This window comes from Gadus macrocephalus, chromosome 16, assembly GCF_031168955.1.
Source record: "Gadus macrocephalus chromosome 16, ASM3116895v1".
Lineage (NCBI taxonomy): Eukaryota > Metazoa > Chordata > Actinopteri > Gadiformes > Gadidae > Gadus > Gadus macrocephalus.
In genome coordinates this window covers 18,936,085-18,961,880 of record NC_082397.1, presented here as the reverse complement: position 1 = coordinate 18,961,880, position 25,796 = coordinate 18,936,085, and the positions used below count along the sequence as shown (strand labels likewise).

The 25,796-nt window shown below is 46.5% G+C and overlaps 2 protein-coding genes across 3 annotated transcripts; one reads left to right on the top strand and one right to left on the bottom strand.

Moving 5' to 3' along the window:
- Positions 1 to 20,671, bottom strand: snx19b (sorting nexin 19b). 2 transcript variants are annotated; one of them, XM_060076255.1, is made up of 14 exons: positions 20,516 to 20,671; positions 19,747 to 20,012; positions 19,184 to 19,378; positions 17,746 to 19,029; positions 15,897 to 16,113; positions 15,399 to 15,499; positions 15,077 to 15,196; positions 14,483 to 14,610; positions 14,114 to 14,207; positions 13,722 to 13,875; positions 12,605 to 12,734; positions 3,906 to 4,090; positions 3,667 to 3,754; positions 1 to 2,082 (listed from the first exon to the last, which is right to left on the bottom strand). In XM_060076255.1, the coding sequence occupies exons 2-14, from the start codon at positions 19,948 to 19,950 to the stop codon at positions 1,959 to 1,961; spliced, it is 3,024 nt and encodes a 1,007-aa protein (XP_059932238.1). In that variant the 5' UTR covers positions 19,951 to 20,012; positions 20,516 to 20,671; the 3' UTR covers positions 1 to 1,958. The 2 variants fall into 2 exon arrangements, with proteins under 2 accessions (XP_059932238.1, XP_059932239.1); XM_060076256.1 differs by lacking the exon at positions 19,747 to 20,012 and having other exon boundaries at positions 20,516 to 20,661.
- Positions 20,672 to 22,136: 1,465 nt separating this feature from the next.
- On the top strand, positions 22,137 to 25,766 carry il4i1 (interleukin 4 induced 1). The gene is made up of 8 exons (XM_060076257.1): positions 22,137 to 22,486; positions 22,794 to 22,884; positions 23,145 to 23,359; positions 23,488 to 23,600; positions 23,861 to 24,062; positions 24,245 to 24,313; positions 24,427 to 24,563; positions 24,969 to 25,766. Exons 1-8 carry the CDS (start codon positions 22,442 to 22,444, stop codon positions 25,726 to 25,728), a joined length of 1,632 nt encoding a protein of 543 aa, XP_059932240.1. The 5' UTR covers positions 22,137 to 22,441; the 3' UTR covers positions 25,729 to 25,766.
- Positions 25,767 to 25,796: the final 30 nt, after the last annotated feature.

Below are 25,796 nucleotides of genomic sequence, written 5' to 3'. Positions count from 1 at the left end.
TTTACAGATTTGAAACATTGGTAGTGTCTTTATTGTTGTGACTTAGCACCAAATAAAAAACGGTGAATGCTTGAAGGAATGTATGCTCATTTGGTTAAACAATCACCAACAGACTCCACTGCAGTACGAGGAAATTACTCACAAAGTTGCACAACAATGAGTTCAGAAACACATTTTGAAAATAAAGTGCCATGATGGATAAGATGCAATAATAATCAGAATTGTTTATTGGAATGTTGCTAATCACATTTCCTTCAAAATTTGAAAAAAAAAAAAGCATTCTTCAAAAGTAATTTTTTTCCGTATGGATTTTACTATCTGGGTTTTAAGGTGCAGAGAAATCAAGACACAAACAAGAGGTACCTTCCGCAACACATCATTAAAACTCATTCAATTAAATGAGTAAACTGACCTTTCATTGTTCTCTTATACTGTTCTATTGCTCTTTGAGGGCACACATTACGGCTTGAACATATTGAAAAATTTAGCAGAATAATTGCTCCATAAGGCAGAGATCCGTGTGTGTGTGTGTGTGTGTGTGTGTGTGTGTGTGTGTGTGTGTGTGTGTGTGTGTGTGTGTGTGTGTGTGTGTGTGTGTGTGTCTGTGTGTGTGTCTCGAACGGAAGGTAAAGAGCAGATGTGAGTAAAGATATTGGTCGCCGTGTATAAATATAAATATCAACAAGTTTCAACGACTACAGAGCATCTAAAAAGGATAACAGTATCATTAACATTGTAAGCGCAAACATTCAGAGCAATCACAATACCATTGGCACAAGTGAACAGCAATTGCAGAAAGAGGAATATTCATTGTATGGGATTGCATGTATGCACTAGCCTGGTCTTCTCAAAGTCTTTGTAAGGCATTTCACATGAAACATCTCCTACAAGATAGAACTAAATGAATCACTTTTTTTCCTTACAAGCAAATTATTTGATTGAATAAATAGGACAAGGCTTCACGATAGGCCAACAAGCGACAGAACAGTGGAACACAGAAACACCAGGGGTTGGATGGATGGACTTTGGAATGTTGGACTGAAGCTCGTCTGCTCTTCACAGGCCTCAGCAGCCTTCCTTTACCCACGAGCCCGTCCAATCGCAGGCCTTGAGACAGCACCACTAGATGATGCTCCATTCAAGTTGATCTTCTAGGAAAAGTGAATCACACTATTTCTACAATCCATTATTCCTGCTCCTGCTGGACCTCCGCAGAGAAAACAAGTAATGACTTGTGTGGTAACGGTAGTCCCTATGAAGATGGAAAGAGGGAACTTCATCGAAACATCCTGAAATACAAATGAATCAACAGACATTTAATCTATCATAACAGAAGCCTGGTACAGTACAGAGACCATCAGTGATATAATGCTGGTACAGTACAGGGACCATCAGTGATAGAAGCCTGGGAGGGCACATTATGATAGATGGTCAATACAGCTAGCTGGAGGTGGAGAGTGCAGCACACAGCAATCCATGATTGTATCTGTGGAGAAGAACTGGAGGTGAGAAGCTGCTTATGCTCACATCATGGACGGTGGGCTCACAGATGGACCTGAACCCTACAGCTTGGTGTTGATTTTAGAGGACAGGGGGCAGAGGCGACCCCCTTTGTAGCATATCTCCAGGCGCAAATATGGGAGAGATGTGGGACTACATCGTACTTCAAAATCTCTGATGTGTACTGCTGTTGCGGTAAGGTGCGAAGAGCACCCGAGGTTGGTTTGCTTTAAGATGGGGTTTCAGTGAGCAGGAAGAGGCTGTGTGCATGCAGGAAAACCTGTACGGTACACTTCTTCCACGGCCAATACTTCACAGCCCAGTTGGAGATGTCATGCGTGAGCTGGCATAGTTGGTCTTCCTCGTCAGTTGGTCTTCCTCGTCTCCGTTTCCCAGTGTCCAAAACGTCTCCACACTGCCCCAGCAGCGTTCTCCTACTGAACCCTGCCCCACAGCCCTCACACCGCTGGGCCCTCTGTGGCCTTGGAGAGGCTCTGCAGCAGAATCCGCTGGAAGTCTTCCTCTGGGATGTCAGGGAACAGGAACTCCAGGAGAAGGTCCAGAATGCAGTAGAGCAGGTGTCTGCAGGAACACCATCAGAAGTCAACACATGGGGTAAACGTCCTTGGGTGGAATTGTATTGTCATTAAATAAAGATAAATTATTGATTGACAGTTTAAATAGAGAATGGTTATGAGAAGACATGTTTGTAATCCGATGCATTAAAAAATGCCCTTAAGTAATCACCCTTTATTTACTCAGACTTTACTCTGATTATGGCCAACAATGAATGTTGTCCCCTAATGTTTGACATGCAATGTAGCCATACAAAACAAAAGCACTGGAAGATATCCGTCTGAATATGTTTGACCCATCCTTTCTAAGAGATATATTGTAAACCGCAAGCCAATAAGCACTATTAAGGGGCCCTTTAGTTCAGAGCCATGTGAAATCCCTGCTGTACAGTGAGAGCAGTAAGAGTGGCGTCTCAAACACACGCTATATACCGTTAGTCCCCGTCACTAGCACCTGATCTTATCCAGACATTAGGAGCTGTATGTGAGGATGCCAACGCCTTAATCAGTTGGACCTATGACACTTTCCCTGCCAGCTCCCCAGTACAACGTGTGTGTGCATGTGTGGTTGAGCCCCTGTGAGGGTAGAGCATGACATTTCCTGGAGGAATCAGTGACTAGATCCTGTTCAACAGATGGCTTGAATTGCGCTGACCTTTCTATGTGATCGGTGCAAAATATCGAAAGTGGACATCAACACAAGCAGTGGGGGCGTTACAGACGTGGTCGTGGTCTCATCCGGCTTCTTGGATGTGCTGTAAGCAAAACGTCCAGCCTCCCCACGCTCGACCCCACCCTCCATCTCCCATCCCCTGAAACGGCGTACGACTCCACCGTGAGACGGTGCTTCCCCCCTGCATCATCAGCCCCGTTCACAGTCATGTGTTTCTGAAGCGGAAGGTGATGCACGTGCCTGAGCAAGGAATCCTAACATGGGGGTCCATCACGTCCCTTGAGATGAACCAAATCAGAGGCTGAAGTTGGGAGGTCTTTTGGTTGAAGGCCCCCCCCCCAGAGATGTACAACACATAACAGCTGAACCAGGTGTTCTACGGCAGCAGTGGGGAAGGCATAGCGGATGTAGACCTAAGCTTCTGTCAGCTGGGACAAAACGCTGAGAACAGAGTGTCTAGTACGGTGCATACCAGGGGGAATCCTTCAGCCAGAACCAACAGATAGAACACCATCAAACAGCTGCTGGACGTAATTTAGTCAACCTCAAACCAAGTAAGAAGATCTTACTCCGGAATGACGCAGGGCTGAGTCCCCCGGCTTGTAGCCAGTACTTATACGGCCCTTCAGATCACACGCTTCAACAGTCTACACATGTTGGCCTCGTAGGACTACCTGTGTATGTGTGCATTCATGTGATGTTGGGAGTGGCTTTGAACGCCTAAATCCAAACTCAATGGGTGTGTGCGCACATGTGTTTGTGCCTGCGCATGTGTGTGTGTGTGTGTTTTGGGGGGGGGGGGCTACGATGTAGTGTTTTAGTATTGTGTGAGTGATTGTATCATTTATAAGGGGTTGGTTGTGAAGCATATCATTGATATTCAGGTCTGTCTTTGTGTGCATGTGTTCCTGAGCTCACCTGTTGATGTAGGGGTCTTGAAGGGAGTCCAGCGCCGTCTGCCAGCTCAGTCTGTACTTGTCAGAGCCAAGCAGCTCCGACACCAGGTCTGCGGGAAGAAGAGGCAGAGGCTCAGAGGACGACCAAACCTCTCCTCGGCGTGGGACTGACAGGGCGATGGTCAGCCCTGGGCGTTGGCCTGTCTGAATCTGAGTGAGTGCTGGTGTTGGTGTATAGGGGAGTGGGAGCACTGGTCGTACCTGGCACCACTCCCATCAGTCCCAGCAGGGCCTGCTGTCGGCTGTTGTCCCTCTCCAGTGGGGTGCGCAGGGGCCAGGGCTCGGCGGGCAGGACCCCCCCTGGCCAGACCGCCTCCTGGATGATCTGCAGATATGTCACCCAGTACTGCATACTGGTCAGGTTGGCCACGCTCACCTCCAGCCACCTGCAGGATAGAGCAGCACATTACAGCTCCAAACCAGTTTGGGACTGCCCAAACCAACACCCTCAGACAGGCTCTTTATACAACATATGGAACACATTAGTGTCTAATTATGACAAGGTAAGATACAACTAAACATTGAATTATTAATAATAATAATAATAATAATAATAATAATAATAAATGTTATTTATAATGCACTTTATATTCAAGAATCTCAAAGTGCTTCAGAGAAAAGAAAAAAAAAATTAAAATTAAAAGGGGGAACCTTGAAGAAAGTTTAGCTAAATGCTCTTTCAAAGAGATGGGTTTTGAGGTTCCGTTTAAAAAGAGCTGTAGTCTGTGGAGCCCTCAGGTGGTCAGGGAGGGCGTTCCATAGTCTAGGGGCTGCAGCAGAAAAGGCCCGATCACCCATGGTGCACAGCTTCGTATGTGAGATGGGAATTGACCCCAAGCTTAATTTTTTTATGGTTCTACTAAAGGCTGTGCACTGGAACACAACTCTATAGTTACCAAAATGAACAGAAGGTTCATGTTCAGAACATCAAGGTACGACATATACATTTAAAATGCAAGACAAACAGAAACACAAAATAAATGTTTTTCTAATTGTATTTGAAAGTATGGAAAATGATATGGCCATTGATGTGTGGACATATTGCTGTCCAGTGTCCAGAACACCACCAGACAGCAGCCATGAGAGACTATAGAGAAACAGCGCACGTTGTGGTAATCAAGAGGGGAACCTTTTATTCAATCTCTAATCTGCAAACAAACTCTTCCATCCTTTCTTTCTCCTGGCAGCTCAGCCTTGCCCTCTTGACAGCAGTCGTCCCATACCTCATCAAAGGGCCAAGACCTCATTCTGCCAGTAAGGTATGGTGTAGTATCATTGTCAGGGACTCGACATTTTGGTCGTGAAAAAAGCACGTCTAAACTAGCACACAAGCAGACAGAAATGACAGAATCTGATCCCTGGTGGTTTGAACCCTGAAGTATTCTGCGTTCCGTCAACAGTGAGGAACACAAAGTAGAACATATTTCGGTCCGTGTAACATCAAATGCATGTACACAAATGCCTCTTAAGGAGTTGAAATGGACATTGTCCTTTGCTGAAGCGATAATACACAGGACACAACAGGTCAGCAGCAGTGACTAGAGAGAGGCGGCCTTGTGCCGCCAGGCGCCATCCCGGGGGGACGAGATAAAGTCTGCTTGGTGAAACATTTAACACAGTGCAGATGCTGTTGTATAACATAATTTCAAACCACAGCCTAACTAGTAAAACAAACAAGGGGCTGCCTTTGGGGCCAGGAGGAGGGCCTCTCCTGGATTTGGTAATCCCTGTTCCACCAGCCTCACCGCATGCTAGCCACAAGTCAGTAGAAGCATTTTATCTTCACTTTGTTTCCCCTTTTTTGGACAGTTTGACAGGGTTTAGTCTGGCCATGTATTTAGCTGAATGAACAGGGAGAGGACATAGTGCACCTGCAGGATCCAATAAAAAGGTTCAGACCATTGGGTACCTCGCCAAATTAGGACTCCAAGATGCTTATCTGAGGTGTTTTTTGGCTGAAACAGCATTTTTTTGGCTGAAACAGCATCCCACGGAGGGGCTCCTTGTGTTATCTGTAGAGGACTAAACTGCTGCCAAAGAGTTAAAGTCAGGCTCACCCTCTCTGGTTTATGAGCTTGGACACACACACACACACACACACACACACACACACACACACACACACACACACACACACACACACACACACACACACACACACACACACACACACACACACACACACACACACACACACACACACTTGATAATTGTCCGTTCTGTCAGTCGTAACAACGTTTATTTGGGTCAAAGCGGTTTAAAAGCTCACAGGTGGACCATCTCTATGTCATCTCTAGGGTCATCTCTAGGTTCATCTCCAGGGTCATCTCCAGGGTTAGCTAGATAGCTAATATGGTATGTGGGATTTACCTTTAGATGGAATCAAGGTGGCTACTTTCTCCTAGACTTAGTGTGCTCTCTCAATCTTCACTCTAAAGTCCATATCACCAGTATATCTCATTACAGACTGGCAGCCCAAGCCAAGGCTGCACACATGGCAAGAAAGCTTAAGACAGTTCTCAAAAAAGCATGGAGAAGGTCTTAATAAAAAGTACAGCATCGCATGCTTCTCCTGGGCTTCTGTGGCACCCCACCACGGCGATGGGGCTGCTTCCAGAGCCCTGAGCATCACCACTACCTTGCACTCGCATTCCTCTGATGCTGCAGAAAATGTCTATGCAATCACTTAATGTGCGCTGCTGCTGGAAAAGGATCTGGCCTAATGGACATTAAGAGGTAGCCTGGAAAAAGTGACATGAGGTTTGAGGGGGAGAGAGCCAGAAGCCAACGTTAATTTGGACAAGTGATTGAATCAATTCATAGATTGTCTGTGACTCAGTCGTAGAAGAATGTGTACAAAGGGGCTGGCATCTAAGATAGTGCACTTAAATAATCCATCAACTCGCAATTCTAAGTATGGGTCTCAGACTGGGTCGAACCGCTGATACCTTCTGGCTGACTGAGGTCTGTGATGGTCGCTGCTATCGTCCTATCCATCCCCACTCAATGTTTCCTAATGAGAACAATGCAAGGAAACGGTATACCTTTCCAATTCCAATAAGAGCCACATGTTAGAATAAAATCACACAGCCAACCTTCAAATATGAGCCCAATAAGGCTGTGTACACCATCACACGGCACACTTCTAATCGGGTCCACTTGAGGCTAAGCACATAAACCCAGAGCCATCAGCTGCAGTAAATATAACGGGTACAAATAGATTGCTTAAAGAAAGCACACTGATTTTCCATACAGTTATGAGGTAGTAAACGTGAAAGGGTTTCTCAGAAGATGGATATGCCGGGGGCAGGGGGCATGGAGCGTGAAGGGCTGATTATAGTTCCACATCGACACAACGCAAGGACCGTGCAGACGCTTCGACACAGTCGCAAACCCGTTTTGTTTCTCTGTCAGGTTATAGTTAGTGGACCAATCACAGCGCTCGCTGCCGTGTCGCCTCGACGCAAGGTTACAATTTTTGGGAGCCGCACGTCAGGCCCTTGCGGTGGACGCAAGGAGGGTCCGTAAACCCCCTTGCGTTGCGTCGACGTGGAACCATAATCAGCCCTTCAAGAGGATTACTTCTTTCTTAAACATACTTGCACGCAGGCGTTGTGTACTGAGATCCTAGTACCCGGCTAGTTGAACACAGTGGGTGAAATAGACTTGCGTTTGACTTTAGATTAAGGGTGAGGATTTGTCTAGTGTGGGCTCCTTGTCGAGTGAAGGAATGCAGAGAGCCCTCAGTATCCAAACACGTTCCAGGACGAATTTCAAGCTCACTGACACCAATTGAAGTAGTATACTACAGTCAATTAAATCAAATTACTGGACCTTCAATTTGTCAAGGACAGCCCGGACAAAAGGCCCTTCCTATTTTCTGTCAGTGTGAGTGGATGAGACAGATGTTGCGTTAGGGTAATGGTTCAACATAGCTATCCACGAACCATTGCCACAAGTCCTGCACACTGTCCAGGAGGGCCAGTATCAGTAGGATACCTCATACTCTAGTGCCAACAGAGTGCCACCACGTTGCTTCCTCCAAAAGGCTTGATGTTGCCAAGGGATTGTGGGTGACGAGGGTTTATACATGGATAGTGGGATTAGAGAATTTTAGGGATTATGAATAGCAAGGGAACAAAATATATTCCTCAAGCAAATTGGGTTTATTGTCCTGCAACGTTTCATGTGCTGTAAACCAAATAAAGTTTTTTGTTTTTTGGCATCACCATTTAGGGCAATCAAAGGCCAGTATCTCCAGGTCGAGTTTGGGCTAAACTAAGATTTCAGTTAGCAGACGGCTGATGGGATACCAGTGTCTATGCATGTCTGTCTCTCCAGAGACCGGAGGGGCCTTTATAGGCCCCCGGGGCCAAGGTGAGCATGGGTACCAGACACCAGAAGGCCTCCAGTGAGCCATGCAATGAATTCCTCCTAGAGCCTTTTGAAGAATCAGTGTGTATCACTTATCAAGCTCGTTCTCTCGGACCCCTGATAGCATCCAGCGGCAATGAGCCAGGAAGCTAACTTTAGCGTCAGTGTACGCAATATTAGCAGCAGGCTAATCTGTGACCGGCAACACTGGGTGATTCTGCAGCACCTTTCCTGTCCTCTCAAGGGGCCGGGCCGACCAGGCTTCACTTCGGCTGGACAGCTAATGAGGCTGGGGGTCTAAATACGGAAAAATTAATGAGAGCCGGATAGGCCTTAACTGATGGCCTTCCAGAGGAGGGTACAGCATGTTCCATAAGAAATCTCACTGCCCCCCAGAGTGACACAGGGATGCACTTATTCAACAGTAAGCCACAACCTAGAAATTTGAACCACATAAAGTTCATTCAAAAGTGAAGTTCAAATGAATTGAGGCATCAACAATTCCAGCGACTCAAAGGTCATATCATCGCAGCAGGGGAACATTATCCTATCTGTGCCCTATCGCCAAGAGAGTGTCAGAGGTCATTAAGTTACCTGTTTCTAACCCTTCTATCGTCTAATAAGGCTGACAGATAGCTAGTTACTTATGTTAAGGGCAGACATCTTCCACATCCATTCCACCGTCATATCCCGTAATTAAAACATACATACATCCACCAACTGCTACAGAGAAGCATACAGCCGATCTGAAGCTGAATGAGTGAGTACCCTTGTGTACAGCCTCACTCTTCTTCTGTCCATTTCCTTTTACATACACATAACAATTCAGTGGTCACACGGTTGTTTCAGCCTGCAGACATGTGTGTGCCCCCAGCCCAAACTAAACAGCATCATTTTGAGGATGGTAAAACCCCTGCCGGCCCTGGACCAGGGCTCTGTGTTCTTCTGTGTGGGTCGCTAACACAGAGGGTAAGAGAAAAGGAGCGAGGGGGGAAGAGTGCCACGAAAAGGAGATGATGTGAGAGTCCGGGTGAGATGGCAACAGGAGAGGGGTTGATGACGGCTTAAGACCCTCCATCTTCCAGCTATCCTCACTTTAGTCATCGGACTGTTGTCAGGGACTTGCACTGATACCCCGAGTGTATGTGCATTAGGAGGGCATTTTGGGAGTAAATATAAGAGTGAGGTCACGTCTGCATGACAGCGGCAATAGTGGAGGGAGTGCGAGTCCAAACATGCCCCCCCCAATGGACCTGGTCTCCCGTCTGTCTACATTTCAGCAGAATACACAAGAACATGGAGACCCTGCATCTGTGTTAGAGCCCGACCGAAATAGGATTTTTAAGACCGATACCGATATGAATATTTTGTGATAAAAAAATCTGATATGCCGATATATCGGCCGATATATATTTAAAAAAAAAATCCAGAAACGTGCAACAAAACAAACAGATTTCCCTAACATTGGTTATTTGTAGTTATCCTTTAAATCCTTTTCACTCTCAGCTAACACGTAACAACAGCAAAACTGGACATGGTAGTCATGAATTAAGTCATGCTTATCGACTTTAGAGAATTGATGGGGATGTTCTTTTAATTGTTATTCAAGCAATGTATGTCTTGTGACAGTTGCCAATTTACCATGAACACACTTGCACACATGAGCTGTGTTCGAAATCATTCCCTATTCACTCCCTCACTATTCCCTATATAGTGTTTATGATATAGTGCACTATATAGGGAACGAACAAACGAGAATTCGGACACTACGCTGAACATTTCTAAGCGTCATTTGCGTCAGTAAATGCGCCGGGTATTTGTGTGACGCAGACAGATGCTCCCACATCATGTAAACAAACCGGAAAATCCCGAGGAAAGCTGGAGCTTGTATTGATGTTGAATGCAACATTTTCTATGTGTTAACTCCCAATTAAATTGTTGACATTTCTAAACGAAAGCCGGAGACTCCATCATTAAATGTATTAGTTTTCGCGGTTATTCAGCTTCTTCTTCTCCTCCGTCCGGAAGAACACTACCGCATTGCATTGTGGTATACGGAGTAACATGTAGGGAACATCGTATGTACACTCAAATTTTAGTGCATGAAATTAACCACTGAGAATTCGAACACAAAATGGCGATGCTATGAACAACACCGATGATCTCCGTCGAGCTCCGTCATTCACTCTGCCTGAATCAGCGGGTTTGGGGCGTTAGAGCGCCCTCTGGTGGACAAACTTTTTTTTCCTTTTTTTTTTTATATTCATTTATCGGCCATTATAAATGCCGATACCGAATAGTTTGAAAAATGCCTAATATCGGCCGATAATATCGGCCTGCCGATATATCGGTCGGGCTCTAATCTGTGTCTGAAAACCTTTGCTCCAATCATCGTCAAGTCACAAGTGTGACTTGTGTCTTTTGGATTCTTAGTGCGGAATGTTCCATGGCTGTGTTATTACTGGCTCTATTAGGGACTGTGTGCGTGCCTGCGTGCGTGTGTGCATGCGTGTGTGTGCTCATCCGATCTCTCAGCAGTTCACCTACAACTTTGAGTGTGACACTGTTTGGTTGAGCTGTTTTCCAGAAAACTGCAGCCCTTTCTGACCAGGCATGTTCTCAACAGGATGGCCCTAGTTTCAATTAATGCATGGCCAAAAACACTTGACTCTGGTAGAGGGCCTGCTTTATTAACAATCTGTCTCTGAGCGGTAGACTTGGATAAGGTTTCACCTGATTGAAGCATCTCCTGTGCCTCCCGCTGAAAGAGACAGTGAACTCCTGGTTAAGGTGGAATTATCTTAAAGAGCCAGTTAACCCCCTGTTTCAACTGAGGTTAAAAATAAATAAAGATTTGGTTACGACTGAGTGGGTCCAACATTTTAAGTACCGTCGTTATTTAACCCGGTAAAAATTGTGAAAAGTTCTATAAAAGCAACAGAGAGACCGTGCTACCAAAAACCTCGCCATCGGTTCCCCCCGATAGGCCCTAATGAACATGAGGATAGCACGGCCACACATAGAAGCTGTGGCCTCGGCACTGTCAGCCCCGCTAAGTATAGAGAAGGCCCCTTGATGCCCTCCTGCTGAGTCTCCTTAACATAGCCTCCCCATGGTCACATTGATAGTGCCTGGTTGGGGGTGGCACCCATGGGAACATGAAGTCAAGAGCACTGGCCACATGTCCAGTTTACTAGCAGAGTGAGCTAAACCTGTCTGTGACAAATGCTTGGTAGGGACAGAGGTAAAGCTGCAGCAGCAGAGGCCCATGAGTTCACCTACTGCCCTTTAGAATTAAAGAACATGAACGATCATTTATCAGGGGTCAGGTAGCACAATAAGACAGTGGAGGATGAAGGAAAGAGGAAAATACCTGATTGTTAAAATTTTGTTGGACTCAAAACTAAAAACCTAAATGAAATGCAATGCTAGACACACAACAGGATGGGGACAGAGGTATGGCCGCTGAACCCCGGTCTGAAATAACATGTATCTTTATCCACTACTGTACATAGGCCAGAGCACACCCCCACATTTTTTCCATGGCTTCTTCAGAATGGAAAACCTCGTAAAAGCACTCAAGTAATCCAGAGGCGGTGATTGTTGGAGTGGACAAGATGGCATTCCAGTATCGTTGACGACTGTGTGAATGTGTGTACGAATGGTTGCAAGTCGCTTTGGATACATTTCTATGCTAAATTCCTGAAATGTAATTGTAGTATATCCACCGTGTCTTTCTGCCTTTACACAAAAGTATGAAGCACTGCAAAGTCGAAGAGAGAAAGCACCTGATCTACAACCTAGTCCTAGAAATAGTGGGGCAAATCAAGGACCCAAAAAAAAACACGTTGTTCCTGGGTTTCTCGATTAACAACATTTTCATCGCCATTCTAGGAACAGAACAGGACATTAAGACATGTATTAATCGTTGAATTAACTTAAATGATTCAGCAATGGATAGAGGTCGCCGAACATTTAAACTTTTTGAGTGCATGGTGTATTACCAAAGCATACACCATGCGTTGGTGTACACTTTGGTCACTTTAAAACATGCAGGTCTGGGGAGCCCGGGTGGCCCACCGGGTGGAGCGCGTACCATATAGGCTCCGCCCTGAACGCAGCGACCTGGATTGGATTCCTGCCTGCGGTCCTTTGCTGCAGTTCCTCCCTTATATCTCCCATACCTTCCTCTCTATCTCACTCTATAATAAAGCTTAAAAACCAAAAAAGGTTTGCATCTTTATTCATCACAACTTGCCACACACCACAATTCCTCTTCCCTTCTTCTAAAAAGGAAGGAGGAAGGTTTGCCTACCCAGAATCAGTTTTGTTTCCTACAAGTTGTTTTCGTGGTGTTTGCAGTCGTTGTGTGTCATGGCCATGGCCTTGGTTTCAGCAGAGGTGCATAAAGGGTTTCAGTAAATCATAGGTGCGTTGATTTAGTCTTGGGGGGGATGTCAGTACCACATCAGCGCTGGCTGGTTTCCAGCACTGGTTCCTCCCCCAGGTGCCCGCGGAGGCCTCACCTGTCGATGAGCGTCCCGAACAGCATCCGCACCGTCCGCTGGACGTTCTCCGTGCACAGCCAGCCCCACTGGCCCGCCATCAGCAGGCACACGATGCTGAGGGCCGGCTCCGCCAGCGCCATCTCACACCCTGCAACACACGCACACAACAAACGCACACACAACACACGCACAAGCACACACAGACACCCTTTCCTTAATTATTTTGTTGGTCCTCACTGGGTGTCGTTTTTGTCAAAGGATATAATGACTTGGGGAATGAATATATTTATGACAATACTATATATAATAATATTAATATTAAAAGGGTTATTTTGGAACAATATATATTTTGGAAAAATACATATTGCAAAGCTAGAGACAACCTAAATCTTGATGACTATGTCGTCTCCAGTTTACCTGTAGCAGTACTGCCATCTAGTGGTTCCACTCACTGTGTACATGGGTGAGTGCTCTAGCTGCTAGCATATATCTCAGATTAAGAGAGAGTCAAAAGAAGAACCCTGTTTTCTTTAATGAAACAAGGAAACAACCTTTTTTCTATGGTATTCCAGTGGGGAGGGGGAAGGAGTGCAGCTCAAAAAAGAGAAGCACAAAAGCTCTAAGGCAAAATGAAACCAAAACAAATGATTGTAAATATAAAATAAGTCCATATTTTTTATTCATCCATCCTCCATCAGATGTCACAGCATGAAACCGCCAAAATGGAGATTCGTTATACATTATATATCAACTAACTAGTAATAAATCATTTACTAATGATTTGTTTATGATCCTGTCATGATTTACTGTTGATAATGAATAGTTCATCATTAACTAAAGGTTTATGAATGACCTATGACCGAAAGTTATGATAAAGTGTATTAAAGTAATAAATATGCACAGTAGAAGTCCTCATGGTAAGATACCTGTGAGACCAGATCATTAGCAAGAGATATTGTGGACTCCTCATCAGCAAACGCTAAATAGTATATAATAGATATATTAACACATACAGTGAGCATTTGAATGGCAGTAAAGTTGTTCAAAATGAAATATATACCGCCTGAGCAAAAGGATGGGACAGAATCTGCAATGCAGATCAGTGATATCTAATAATATAATATTGTGAGGTTACCAGGCTGGGCCCGGGGTGTGGCCTTGGGGCTGCGGTCCACGTGGACGCATGGCTCCCCTCCTCTGACCTGTCCACCGACGCCCCACTCAGGCTCCGGGCCCTCCTGTCCCGTCAGCAAGGCCTGCAGGCGGGCCAGCGACATGCCGCTGAACATCTGCCAGCACGGGGTGGGGGGGAAGGAGGAGGAGAGGAAGAACCTCAGCACAGGTCTGAACTTTTCACAACTGAGGATGGCAAAATGACAAGAATCAACCTTTCGTTTTCTTCTTAAGCCCTTTCGGTGGTCACCAACTAATGAGGTCCCGAGTTCATTAATTCAGACGCAAAGAAGGAACCCACTGTATTTCATTTCCCCCCCACTGCTACGACCCCAGCCTACTGTAAATACGTACCGTGTTGCTCTGCTCGAAGCAGAACGTCACCCGAGGCCTCAGATCAGAGCCGTTCACATAGGGGTTGTTTTTGCTGGAGAATCTTAGGCGAGACCTGAGTACATATGAATTATATGATTAGGCTAAAACAAAACACCACTGTCTTCAGCTTTTTAGTACCATGTGGCAATCTTTACTCTGTACCTCAAGCAGTAACATAATAATGTTTCTATGTTATTTCTGTGACTTGTTTTATGATAGTCCTCATGTTATTATATTCTGGAGAAGCTGTATAAGACATGTTAATAACATGTCTTATATAAGAAGGATCTTATGAAAAGAAGATCCTTTCATAACATGATGTTATGAAAGGATCTTCTTTTCTTCTACCTGTTCTTCTTGTCAGGGTTCATCTTTCCGCCATCCATCTCTCCCTCGTTGTCCTCTGTAGGGCTCTGGGGTTCTGAGCGGGGGGGGAACGCCGTCTTCAATGTATCCACGATGGCATTCACCACAATCTGCACACATACCCACACTTTAGACAACACAACCAGCCAGCATTCAGGCCAGTAAAGGCCAGTACAGGCCAGGGGTCTCATTTATAAAACTGTGCGTGGGATCGTTACTAAAGGTGTACGTACGCCATGCGTACGCATGGGTCAGAGTTTGCTTAGGGCTGCCCACATTCTCCCGTCAATTTGGTTTTTTATAGATCACAACCTTGGCGTGGAAAGTCACGTACGCCTATTTCAGCCCCGTTTTGTGCGTACGCAACGGTTATAAATGAGACCCCAGGTCAGTAATGGGAAGGGAGTGGTGGGGCGATTCAGTTGGTTGCTATCTGCAACCTTATCAATAGTTGCTACTAAATTCTACACACTGGACCTTAAAAGAATTGCTACAGTGGGATGCATCCACTGTATTTTAACTTAAAATCACACTTCCGTGAGACATATCAAACCATAAACTTTTGACAAATTATACCTTGTCTATGCGAGACACGATGAAAGGTTTCTTGACGAAGGCAATCCGAGCATCTGTGTTGAGGGCCAGAAACTCCTGCATCTCCTCACTGTTTGCAGCTTCATGGATGGAACAGAGATGCTGAAAGAAGTCGGAAATCAAAGAAAATGCTGGTGAGTTTGGTGTCAAAAGGAGCAATTACCAGAATATGTGAATTATCTCTCTATCAAAATGCCATGTTTATTTATTTATGTTTATAAAAACGTTTTTCTATTGCATTGAATCATTGATTCCTTGACTTAAACACTCAAAACCAACATTATACAAAGATAGCAACAACAACCTTTAGAAAAGTCTCCAGCAATCCTTTTCTGGCTTCAATCTTGTCGCTGTCCATGTTTCCAAATGGCATGTCAGGAAATATCTTCTTTGGTCCTTTTACACCTTAACCAGAAGCAGAGCTTATCTTCCATGATGTGGAAACACCATGTAAAGAAAACATTACACAGCCATGATTTCATAGACAACTGAGAATGACTCGACTAATGAATCAAATAAAGCATTGAAAGGTGGTGAAAACTAACACAAAATGTGTTTTAAAAGTATAATCTAATTGCGCTGCATATATTCCACAGAAGGTCCTGCTGTCAAGAGAAAACCGGTGGGGAGGTGTGTGTGGCGTGAGGCTTCTCAGTGAAGCAGCTCTCTTGGGGTAACTTTGACTAAACGTGTGCCATGCATTTCTTCAACAAGAAAAGGCTGCTCCGCGCCACAGCGTTTGTTGTCTTATTCCCCGTCATGCAGCACAAGGGGACCACAGCAGGGCCGTGTGTGAGCCTACCTTTGATGAGCTTCCGCAGTTCCTGTTTCTCTTCCAGGCGCGTCTGGAGGTTGAGGAACTCGCTGTAGCGTCTGTTGACCGTGTGGTAGGCCACTGGCGGCCCGGCCCCGGGGCCGTCCGCGGGCCCGGGGCCGTCCCCAGGCCCCTGGGCCGGATCCCCCTCCTCACAGCCTGGCTGGAGGTGGGCCGCCGCCTCACAGTACACCACCGTCTCGTACTGCCACACACACACACACTTGCCTGAATCAGCACCCTTACGGGCGTGAGCCGCTCACACATGCAGACACACGTGTTTCAACGGTGCTCCTCACAATAGCAGAATGTTCAATTAGCGATGGAACATGCTTCTCTCTGGTCTGTTGTCCATTGCATAGTGCTACCGCGTCAAACATCATAATAAAACTGCATATTGCTGCATTCAGTGTGACTAATCTAAATATTACTGTTAATAATAGTACTGTTCTTACATTTTGATAGGTAAATATAATATGTTCATACATTTGTATGATGTCCGTGTTATGCTATGTTATGCTATCAATGCACTGGCTCAATCAAACCTGTGCAATGGAAACATTCCCATTGCATAAATAAATATCCATAAACTACCAACCTCCATTATCTAGTAATATGACATTTCCTGCATGGCTCTGCCTACTTTGATGGTGTACAGGGTGGAGGTTTGTCTACCTTGATGGTGTAGAGGATGGAGGTGTGTCTACCTTGATGGTGTACAGGATGGAGGTGTGTCTACCTTGATGGTGTAGAGGGTGGATGTGTGTCTACCTTGATGGTGTAGAGGGTGGAGGTTTGTCTACCTTGATGGTGTACAGGATGGAGGTGTGTCTACCTTGATGGTGTAGAGGGTGGAGGTGTGTCTACCTTGACGGTGTAGAGCAGGGGTGTCAAACGTACGGCCCGCGGGCCGGATCAGGCCCGCGAACGGGTTTAATCCGGCCCGCGAGATGATTTTGTGAAGTACAGTATTGTAAAAAAAAAAATAAGGACTTTTTTATAAAAATCCTTCCTAGCATTACATGAATTGCATTGACTGGCACTGATTAATTTGTTGCACATTGAACTTCTGGACAATTGTGTGTAACTGGAAGTCGCTTTGGAATGTAACGTAAAATTATCTGCTATTTTTCAATGAAAGAAACTGCTGTTCTTAATGTGTCCACTAGAAATCGCAATAGCAATTATGTTAAGCAAGCAAACTTTATACCGGGGCTGAGCAGGGAGCAAGTATAAACAGGTAGTGCAGCTAGCCCGGAGCTACCTTGTCGTTCTGCCTTATGCTACGGCCACACCAACCGCGTTGCTCGCAGTGGATACCGCGAGTACCGCGCCTAACCTGACGCTTGATCGGTGGGTGGTGGTTCAACGCTTCCACCGCGTCACCGCGCCACCGCAGCTAGATGAGTCCATGTCCATGCAAGTGAACGGAGCGTTCCCTCTTCGTCATAACTATCAAACCAAACAACACAACGCCCCTACCGCGAGCAACGCGGTTGGTGTTGCCGTACCTTTATACTTCCAACATTATGCGCTTTGGCACTCTCATTTCCCCAAAATGTCTCTGTCAAAAAGACGAAAAGTGGACACAGTGCAGAGTTTTACAAGAAAAATGGTCATCGTCCTTTTTATTCACGGAAGTAAATCGGAAACCTGTGTTTGGTGTGCTCACAGCATGTTTAATTTTACAAAATTATGCCATATTTTTACCGGTCCGGCCCACTTGGGAATAGATTTTCCTCCATGTGGCCCCTAGGCTAAAATGAGTTTGACACCCCTGGTGTAGAGGGTGGATGTGTGTCTACCTTGATGGTGTAGAGGGTGGAGGTGTGTCTACCTTGATGGTGTAGAGGGTGTAGGGGTGTGAGCCGGTGCCGCGGTGCTCCTTGGCGGTGATGGTGCCAGTGATGCGGAGGTTCTGGATGAGCACCGGCCCCTCGGGGCTGCTCAGCGGCTCGAAGCTGAAGGAAGGCCGTGACGAGGGCACCAGCGAGGCGATGGCGGGGGCCAGCTCATTAGGGGTCCCCGGGGTCCCCGGCGCCCCCTCCAGCCCCAGGAACAGCTCCCTGGCAGGGTTAGTGGATACAGGGCTCCCCACCGGGTCCGGCAAATGGAGGCTGCGGGTGGGGCCGGGAGAACCCTGCGCCGGGCGCAAGCAGGAGGGCCCACAGCCGTCGACCTGGTCTAGCGGCTGGGAGTGTAACAAGGCCTCAGGGCCCATCTCATCGACGTGGCCGGGGTCAACATCCAGGTCGAGATCTAAGCAATCGGTTGGTGTGGCGCATTCCCGGGGCAGATCAGACTGGCTGCCCTCTTGCCCATCCGTGATCAGAGAGTCTAAAGAGTCCCGCTTATAGTCGGCCAAGGGCGACTCCAGGTCAGAGTCGTTCTCCTGGTAGAAAGGGTTGGACTTACACGGCCTGACGTAGTTCCTCAGGAGCCGACGACAGTGTTCCACCTCCTCTATGATGTTCTGAGGGCTGTACAGCTCAGAGTCCACTGTGTCGCAACTGACCGAATGAAGGTTGTCTGTGGGTGTGTCTGTGTCGCTGGCTGAATGGGTGTCCACCTCTGAAGCCACTGCGTACGAGGGGGACGCTGACATTGTCTGTTCAGTGGGTCGGGGGGCTGTGGTCTCTTCCTCCTTCGGTGGCACTTCTGAGCGAGCAGACGGTGGAGCAGATGGAGGCACTGGCGGGACAGGCGTGGAATGACGCTGAGGGGGCTGCGCTGATGAGGACTCTACGGGCTCTGCAGCGAGGACTGATGGGGAGGTGAAGAGTTGAACCAGGAGGACGTTGAGCCAGTCCGGCTCAGAGACTTTGGTGAAGAACGGGAGAAGAACGTTGCAAGTAATGAGTTCACCCACCACAAAGCGGCCAGTGGTGCTCTCTAGGTTGGGTGGTGGAACCAGAGAGTGCAGGAGCAGGTCCACCACCGCCCTGGTGTAGTTGTGCTCCACGGCAGCACTCTTCACCGCAGGGTGAGGTGGCTCCAGCTCTGTGTAGACCTTCCACAACCTGTTGCTGGCGTCGCTGGGCTGCTCTGCTACCAGCTGCGTCGCTCTGAGGAACTTCTGCAGGTGGCCACCATACAGGTCCAGCAGCCTCTCGGACAAGGCCTGGAGCACAACAGATAATCATTCAGAATAGAAATGTGGTTTAAATCTTTTCAACAAAGTGCCTTCATGTTTTAATGTATTTTATAAAAGTCTTAATTAGATCATCATAATCAAAAGACTCAGTAACGCTGATGTGACTATACAAACCAAGTACCTTCTGATCAACCAATCTAGCACGTGTCTTCAGTTCCATTGCCATGGAGATCATGGCTTCGTGCACATCTATTTCAAAAGCCCTCTCGGTGGATATGGTGGAGTACCAGGAGGAGACAAAATCCCTTATGATCTTCATGACGGTGTTCTGAATCTCCTGATCCAACTGTTCCTCATCCTCCACAGATGAGGAAATCTTAAACAAATCAAAGGAGAGTGCGTTTTAGAAAACACAAGACATGCAACCCTCCCACTATACATAAATACATGGATCAATTGTACATGAACATTGGCAATAGGATACACAGTTTAATTAAGCACATTGACTATCACACCCTGTCATTATATAATCCAATATTCACATGATTTATTACTGCAAACTTATACAAAACATTTTATCTTAAAAGTATGACTTGTTGAATAAAAGCTCCCTGAAGTGGGGAGACCCATGATTACAGAGGATTTGGAGAGGGCTAAGAAGAAAGAGACTGGAAAGACCAGAGAAGGGGAGAGGGCTGAGAAGAGAGAAGTGGAGGAGAGACTGGAGAGACCAAACCCTTTTACCGGATTCAGGCTGATGAACCTCTCCAGGTGTACTAGGCTGTTGGACTCAAGGACTGCTTGCGATCCAAGCCAGCCCCCGAGTACCACAAGCAGGCTGGTGAACACACACAGCAGCCAGATGTTGACCAGGAGGTGGAAGAGAACAAGCCAGGCAAGCAGAACACCAACGCCTAATAAGCTTCTCCGTCCAAGTACTTCTGCCATGGCGGCGACCGTCTTATTTAACGCTGTTGTATTTGTGGCGCGACATTCGTTTCAGAGTAGACCTTGAATGAGATGATTAAGACAGAGACACACCGCAGTGCGTTAATGGAGGTCCACAGATTACTCCCTGCTAGAGCAATTAGAAGAGCAGATCGAGAGACGCAAAACAGTAAACGAACGTTCACACAAGTTATAATAGAAGATCAAGACGCAAACTTGATCCTCGAGACCCCATGAAATAATAAGCAGAACATATTCCCGCGGACTCTCCGCTACAACTAGCAGCATCATGTGACTACTACCACTGTGTCCTGTCAGCACCACCCTGGGTATCCAGTAGCAGGACTAACTAGCCTGGTATTCGGGTATGGATATCAGCCTCCTCTAGTGAACTGCTGATACCACTGTGCCTGAAGCTCAACCACTCAGATAACTGTAGGTGGACATCGGCCATCATGATTATATGATGGCTCCAAACCTTATGCATAATGTCAGTGATCAAAACACGTGCATTTCAATGGATTTCTGAATAAACCTTAATCCAAAGTGTAAATGTCAACCTTACCAAAGTCAGCGACGATGTAATCAATCAATCAATCAGTGAAAGACAGTTAATGAGAGTCAGAAACATGTCGGCTCGAGGTGTGCCGAGCTTCGTTGATCGTTTTGACAGCGCCATCGCTTTGTTTACTTCCGCTATCGTGACGTAAGATGAGCCACAATGGACGCAGCTGACGCGGTGTTCTCAGGCGCACCGCGCTACCGCGCCGCGGAAAAACAAGGCAGCTGATCCATTGAGGCTCATCCTACTGACACACACACGCACACGCACGCACGCACACGCACGTACACACGCACACGCATACGCACACGCACACGCCACTCAGCCCGGGTGCCTCGCCGTTAATGGTAGCGCAGCAGGTGTTTGTATGTCCATTATGTTTGTATAAAATTAAGGCGCGGTGCAATTCCATACAAAGTCAATGCAATGAACTTGCATTGGTTGGAAGCGAATTTTTCGGATTTTCCCCGGCAAAGAACCTGGTTCACGCGGATTTCGTACTGGTGCGAACAGTTCGCTCTACACTTTGCTGACACTACACACTGGACTCCAGTGCATCCTAAAGTCCAGTCACAGGTCACACTGGACTCCAGTGTATCATAAGGTCCAGTCACAGTCACAGATCACACTGGACTCCAGTGTATCCTAAGGTCCAGTCACAGATCACACTGGACTCCAGTGTATCCTAAAGTCCAGTCACAGATCACACTGGAGTCAACTGTATCCTAAGGTCCAGTCACAGATCACACTGGACTCCAGTGTATCCTAAGGTCCAGTCACAGATCACACTGGAGTCAACTGTATCCTAAGGTCCAGTCACAGGTTACACTGGACTTCAGTGTATCCTAAGGTCCGGTCACAGGTCACACTGGACTCCTGTGCACCCTAAGCAGTCCAGTCACAGATCACACTGGACTCCATTGTGCCCTATGGTCCTGTCACAGGTTAAACTGGACTCCAAACCTGTGCTGGAGGAGATAAGAAAGGAAGCATAGTCCTAGTAGTCCTAGGACTATAGGAGGACCACAATATTATGCCCAATACAATGTTGTATTGAAATAGTCTCTCTCTCTCTCTCTCTCTCTCTCTCTCTCTCTCTCTCTCTCTCTCTCTCTCTCTCTCTCTCTCTCTCTCTCTCTCTCTCTCTCTCAATTTACTCATTCAGTCTATCATCGAGCAATCTTAAGTGACACTTCTGACCATAGCTAAGAATCCCCTTCAGATGATGGGGGTGCTGTTACACATTAACTACAGTTTAGTTCCTTTGAACGACTAATCTGGTCAATGATCGCAATGTTTTCCCACAGAAAAAAAGTTGAATGACACCAGTCCTCGCAGGATGCTGTGATAACGTCTTTCTTGGAAAGAACTGGCCATACAGAGATGTTACAAATTAGAGACTTCCACTCTGCTTTTTGTTGTTTCATGGTGTGGGTCTATCTGCTTTAGATTAGCCACTATCTAGAGACTGGAAGAGATAGATGAGTATCACATCTCCTGAATCAGACAAAGGCAACATGTTTAAACCTTTTATTAAGTAGACATTTTTCAAATAAAGCCAACAATATCATTTGAAATATCAAGGAACTAAGGACATGGTTACAAACCTAATCTAGTCGTGTTAAGGATTAACAGCATTAAACATTGTTGTGTCAAGGCAAGTATTCTTTTAAGCCACTTAACTCACTATGTTTTGTTTGGCATTGCTTAAAAAAGGGAAAAAAAGGTCTGATATTAGAGGATAGCGGAAATGAGGTATGCCGGGGATACGACAAGCTCACTAATCTAATTTGTTCAGAGTGGTTGCATCTGGAGCTGGTGTGGGAACATATTTCCAGAGAGGACCTGGGGTGACTCATTAAACCTTCCTATACCCATGCACCATGTGTGCTGGCCAGTCCACCTGAACCTGCAAGGACCGGTGGAAGCATGCCCAGCTCATTGACCACTTTCCAGACGTTCCCTCTGCCAGCGGTGAGTTGAACATCTTTAGGCACACAGGTTGTCACCAAACGCCATTAGTGTTATTTATTATGTTAGTATCACCTTTTCTGTGAATGATCTACTTGTATACAATACTCATCAGTGGTATATAATTGCACGTAACATAATTGTATGTAGTACTCACCAATGCCTAAATTTGCATTGTATATGAAAGGAAGGCAGGAAGTGTTGAATATGTATACATATTTTTAATCCACTAAATAGTTTTTATACTCCTTTGCTTTGCTTTTTCCTTTGCTCTCTGGGGCAAGTTGAAACATAACCTTGTGTACCTTAGGTTTCATTTCCTACGGATGGTCTCAGTGTCCATAGCAGAAAGAAGGCCTGGACCTCCATGCTCAAGATGATCCCCCATCTGTGCAAACTATGTAAGTATTTACAAAACAAACATCAATTAATCTGAATTGCTGCCTTTGTGGAAATATCCCCATAGAAAACAATGTTCACTGCACATATTGTGACTTGGTGAATATGGCTGCATAATTACAAAAATGTAAAAATTTGTTTTGTACCATTATGAATGTACTGGGAGAAAATATACTTCTTAAGATGATGAAAAAGTGGATGTTGGTCAGGGCACAAATATTTACGCGTTAAACTGAATAACTAGTTTGAATTGTCTTGGCAGTTCCTCTGGTTGTAGTGGGAGCCATTGTTTTCGCCATCACTGGGAGCATTGGGGACCCTTTGGTTGAGTGCCTTCAAGACGCAGACTACAGTGAGCTTGTTGCTATTGTGGATAAGGGTCTCACTCCCACAAAGACTCCTCATCACGTAGCTATCATTGGTGCAGGCATGGCTGGACTGACCGCTGCAAAGTTTTTGCAAGATGCAGGACATAAGGTAATAAATTAATAAACATGAATATTATACATTTTTACTGTAGCACTGTGCAGTATTTATTTACACTTGTTATACCACATCAGGTTTAATCTTTAACGAGTTTCACTTTTTGGCCCTCTGGCAACAAGGTGACCATATTGGAAGCCAGTAACCGCATTGGTGGACGTGTGGAGACGTTTAGAAACCGAACAGAGGGGTGGTATGCAGAGGTTGGTGCTATGAGGATCCCCAGCTTTCACAGGTAAGTACGCTGCAGAGAACTGAGCCGAACCAATGTGTGCTAATCTCAGTTCACTCTGCACAGACTGGATCAACTAATTCCTACTAACTTATAAAGTTAGTTATTGGTTTAACATGAATCCCAAGTGTTCTACCAGCAAGTGACATGAATCAAAAGCGTCTCTAATTAATCTTGAGGTGTAACCCCATTCTTTGGCTTTGAAAAATAAAACAACTCGGCATGGGTATCAGGTTGTTACAGTCATGTGATGTGCTCCACAGAATTCTGCTGTCCTTGGTGGCCAAACTGCCAATCTCCTTGAACCACTTCATTCAAGAAGACATCAATACCTATTACCTAGTCAACGGCATCCTGCAGAAAACCTACGTGGTGGAGCAGCTCCCGGATATTCTCAACTACAACCTATCGGGAGAGGAGAGGGGGAAGTCTGCCTCCCAGCTCTTCAGTCAGGCACTGAGGAAGGTACGTCCTCCACAGCAACATCAGGACATCACTTATGCTGTGACTAACCGTCCCAGATCAGTCGAGGACACCGCAGTGTAACGGGTCTATTAAGCCATGACTTAATTAGTGTCAATATTTGATCAATTGTAACCAATTTATTATTATTTTTTAAAGAGGATTAAAACCATTATTGTTGTCAGGTGAGGGATGATCTAAAGATGATGGGCTGTAGTGCCATGCTTGACAAGTACGACTCCTACTCTGTTAAGGTAAGGAACAAATGATGTACTAATTTACTGAGTGTGCAGGTCACAATCGTGTGACCAGCACTCAGGGACGCACAAAATGCGTCCCTGAGTGGCTGGTTTGACTCCTCTTCCAGGAGTACCTGGTGAAGGAGGGGAACCTGAGCCGCAGTGCCCTGAGGATGATCGGGGACATCCTGAATGAAAACAGCCTCTTCTACGCATCCCTGACGGAGATGCTGTTTGTTCAGGCCGACATCAACGACGACGTTGAGTAAGGGAGAAGACAAGAACACAGGGAATGCTGCTACACGATCAAACAATTCGTGGAATAGTCGGTATTCAAGCATTGTATAAAATTCCCCAGATTACGGCAAATGCAGCTCACAGTTTACAGTAGTTGCTTTATCGGATGAGAGGGGATAATCTAATGTATCGTTCTCTTTTTCAGTTTATATTCTGAAAAAGACAAAGGAACCAAATTAGTCTTACTGGATAAATGAGTAAAAGTGGTAATAGCTTGAACCATTCACTATACTCTGTGTAGATGAAGGCATGGTGGGCTGCTCATGAAGCTCCTTAGGGATCAGAGTTAGGCTATTAGCATAGTCCGGTTTTGTCATTGCAGTTGCTAATACAAATCTAAATCTAAATTGTTGTGAAACGGTCTGTTCTTCAGGTACTATGAGGTGGCCAATGGTTTTGACAACCTCCCCAATACCTTCTACCAGCTGTTGAACGCCACCCTTCACCTCAACGCCAAGGTCAAGCTCATCGACCAATCGGCCGGGGGCAGCGTGACGGTGTCGTACCAGGACGGCTCCGCCCTGGCCAGCCTGACCACGGACTACGTGCTGGTGACCGCCACGGCCAAGGCTGCGCTCTTCATCGACTTCCTGCCCCCGCTCTCCTCCCACAAGATGGAGGCGCTGCGCTCGGTGCACTACACCAGCTCCACCAAGGTGGTGCTCAGCTTCAGCCGTCGCTTCTGGGAGTCGGAGGGCATCCGGGGCGGGAAGAGCGTGACCGACCGGCCCTCCCGCTTCATCTACTACCCCAGCCACGGCTTCCCCGGCACGGCCGCCGGCGCCCTGCTGGCGTCCTACACCTGCTCCGACGACTCCACCTTGTTCCAGGGCGTGGGCGAGGCGGAGGTGATGGCGCTGGTTCTGGACGACCTGGTGAGGATCCACGGGGAGGACATCCGGCCGCTGTGGACCGGGGGCCTGGTGAAGAAGTGGGGCCTGGACCCCTACAGCCTGGGGGCCTTCGCCCTGTACACGCCTTACCAGCAGGTGGACTACGCCGCTGAGCTCTTCCAGAGCGAGGGGCGCGTGCACTTCGCAGGCGAGCACACGGCCGTCCCCCACGGCTGGATCGAGACCGCCATGAAGTCTGGCCTCAGGGCCGCGCACAACATCAACCAACAAACTCTTTAGCCACCGGGCTAACGGCTACAATATTTAGGATTCAGAACCTGGATTCCACCACTTTACAAGCCTGTCCC

Excerpts from the sequence above, each read along its gene's own strand:
- snx19b (XM_060076255.1), bottom strand. The coding sequence starts at position 19,950 with ATGGCAGAAGTACTTGGACGGAGAAGCTTATTAGGCGTTGGTGTTCTG. Across the intron at positions 15,197-15,398 it reads TGCTGGAGACTTTTCTAAAG|CATCTCTGTTCCATCCATGA; the intron begins GTTGTTGTTGCT and ends GACTTCTTTCAG. Across the intron at positions 13,876-14,113 it reads GCTTCGAGCAGAGCAACACG|ATGTTCAGCGGCATGTCGCT; the intron begins GTACGTATTTAC and ends CCGTGCTGGCAG.
- il4i1 (XM_060076257.1), top strand. The coding sequence starts at position 22,442 with ATGCCCAGCTCATTGACCACTTTCCAGACGTTCCCTCTGCCAGCG. Across the intron at positions 23,360-23,487 it reads TGCAAGATGCAGGACATAAG|GTGACCATATTGGAAGCCAG; the intron begins GTAATAAATTAA and ends TCTGGCAACAAG. Across the intron at positions 24,564-24,968 it reads GACATCAACGACGACGTTGA|GTACTATGAGGTGGCCAATG; the intron begins GTAAGGGAGAAG and ends TCTGTTCTTCAG.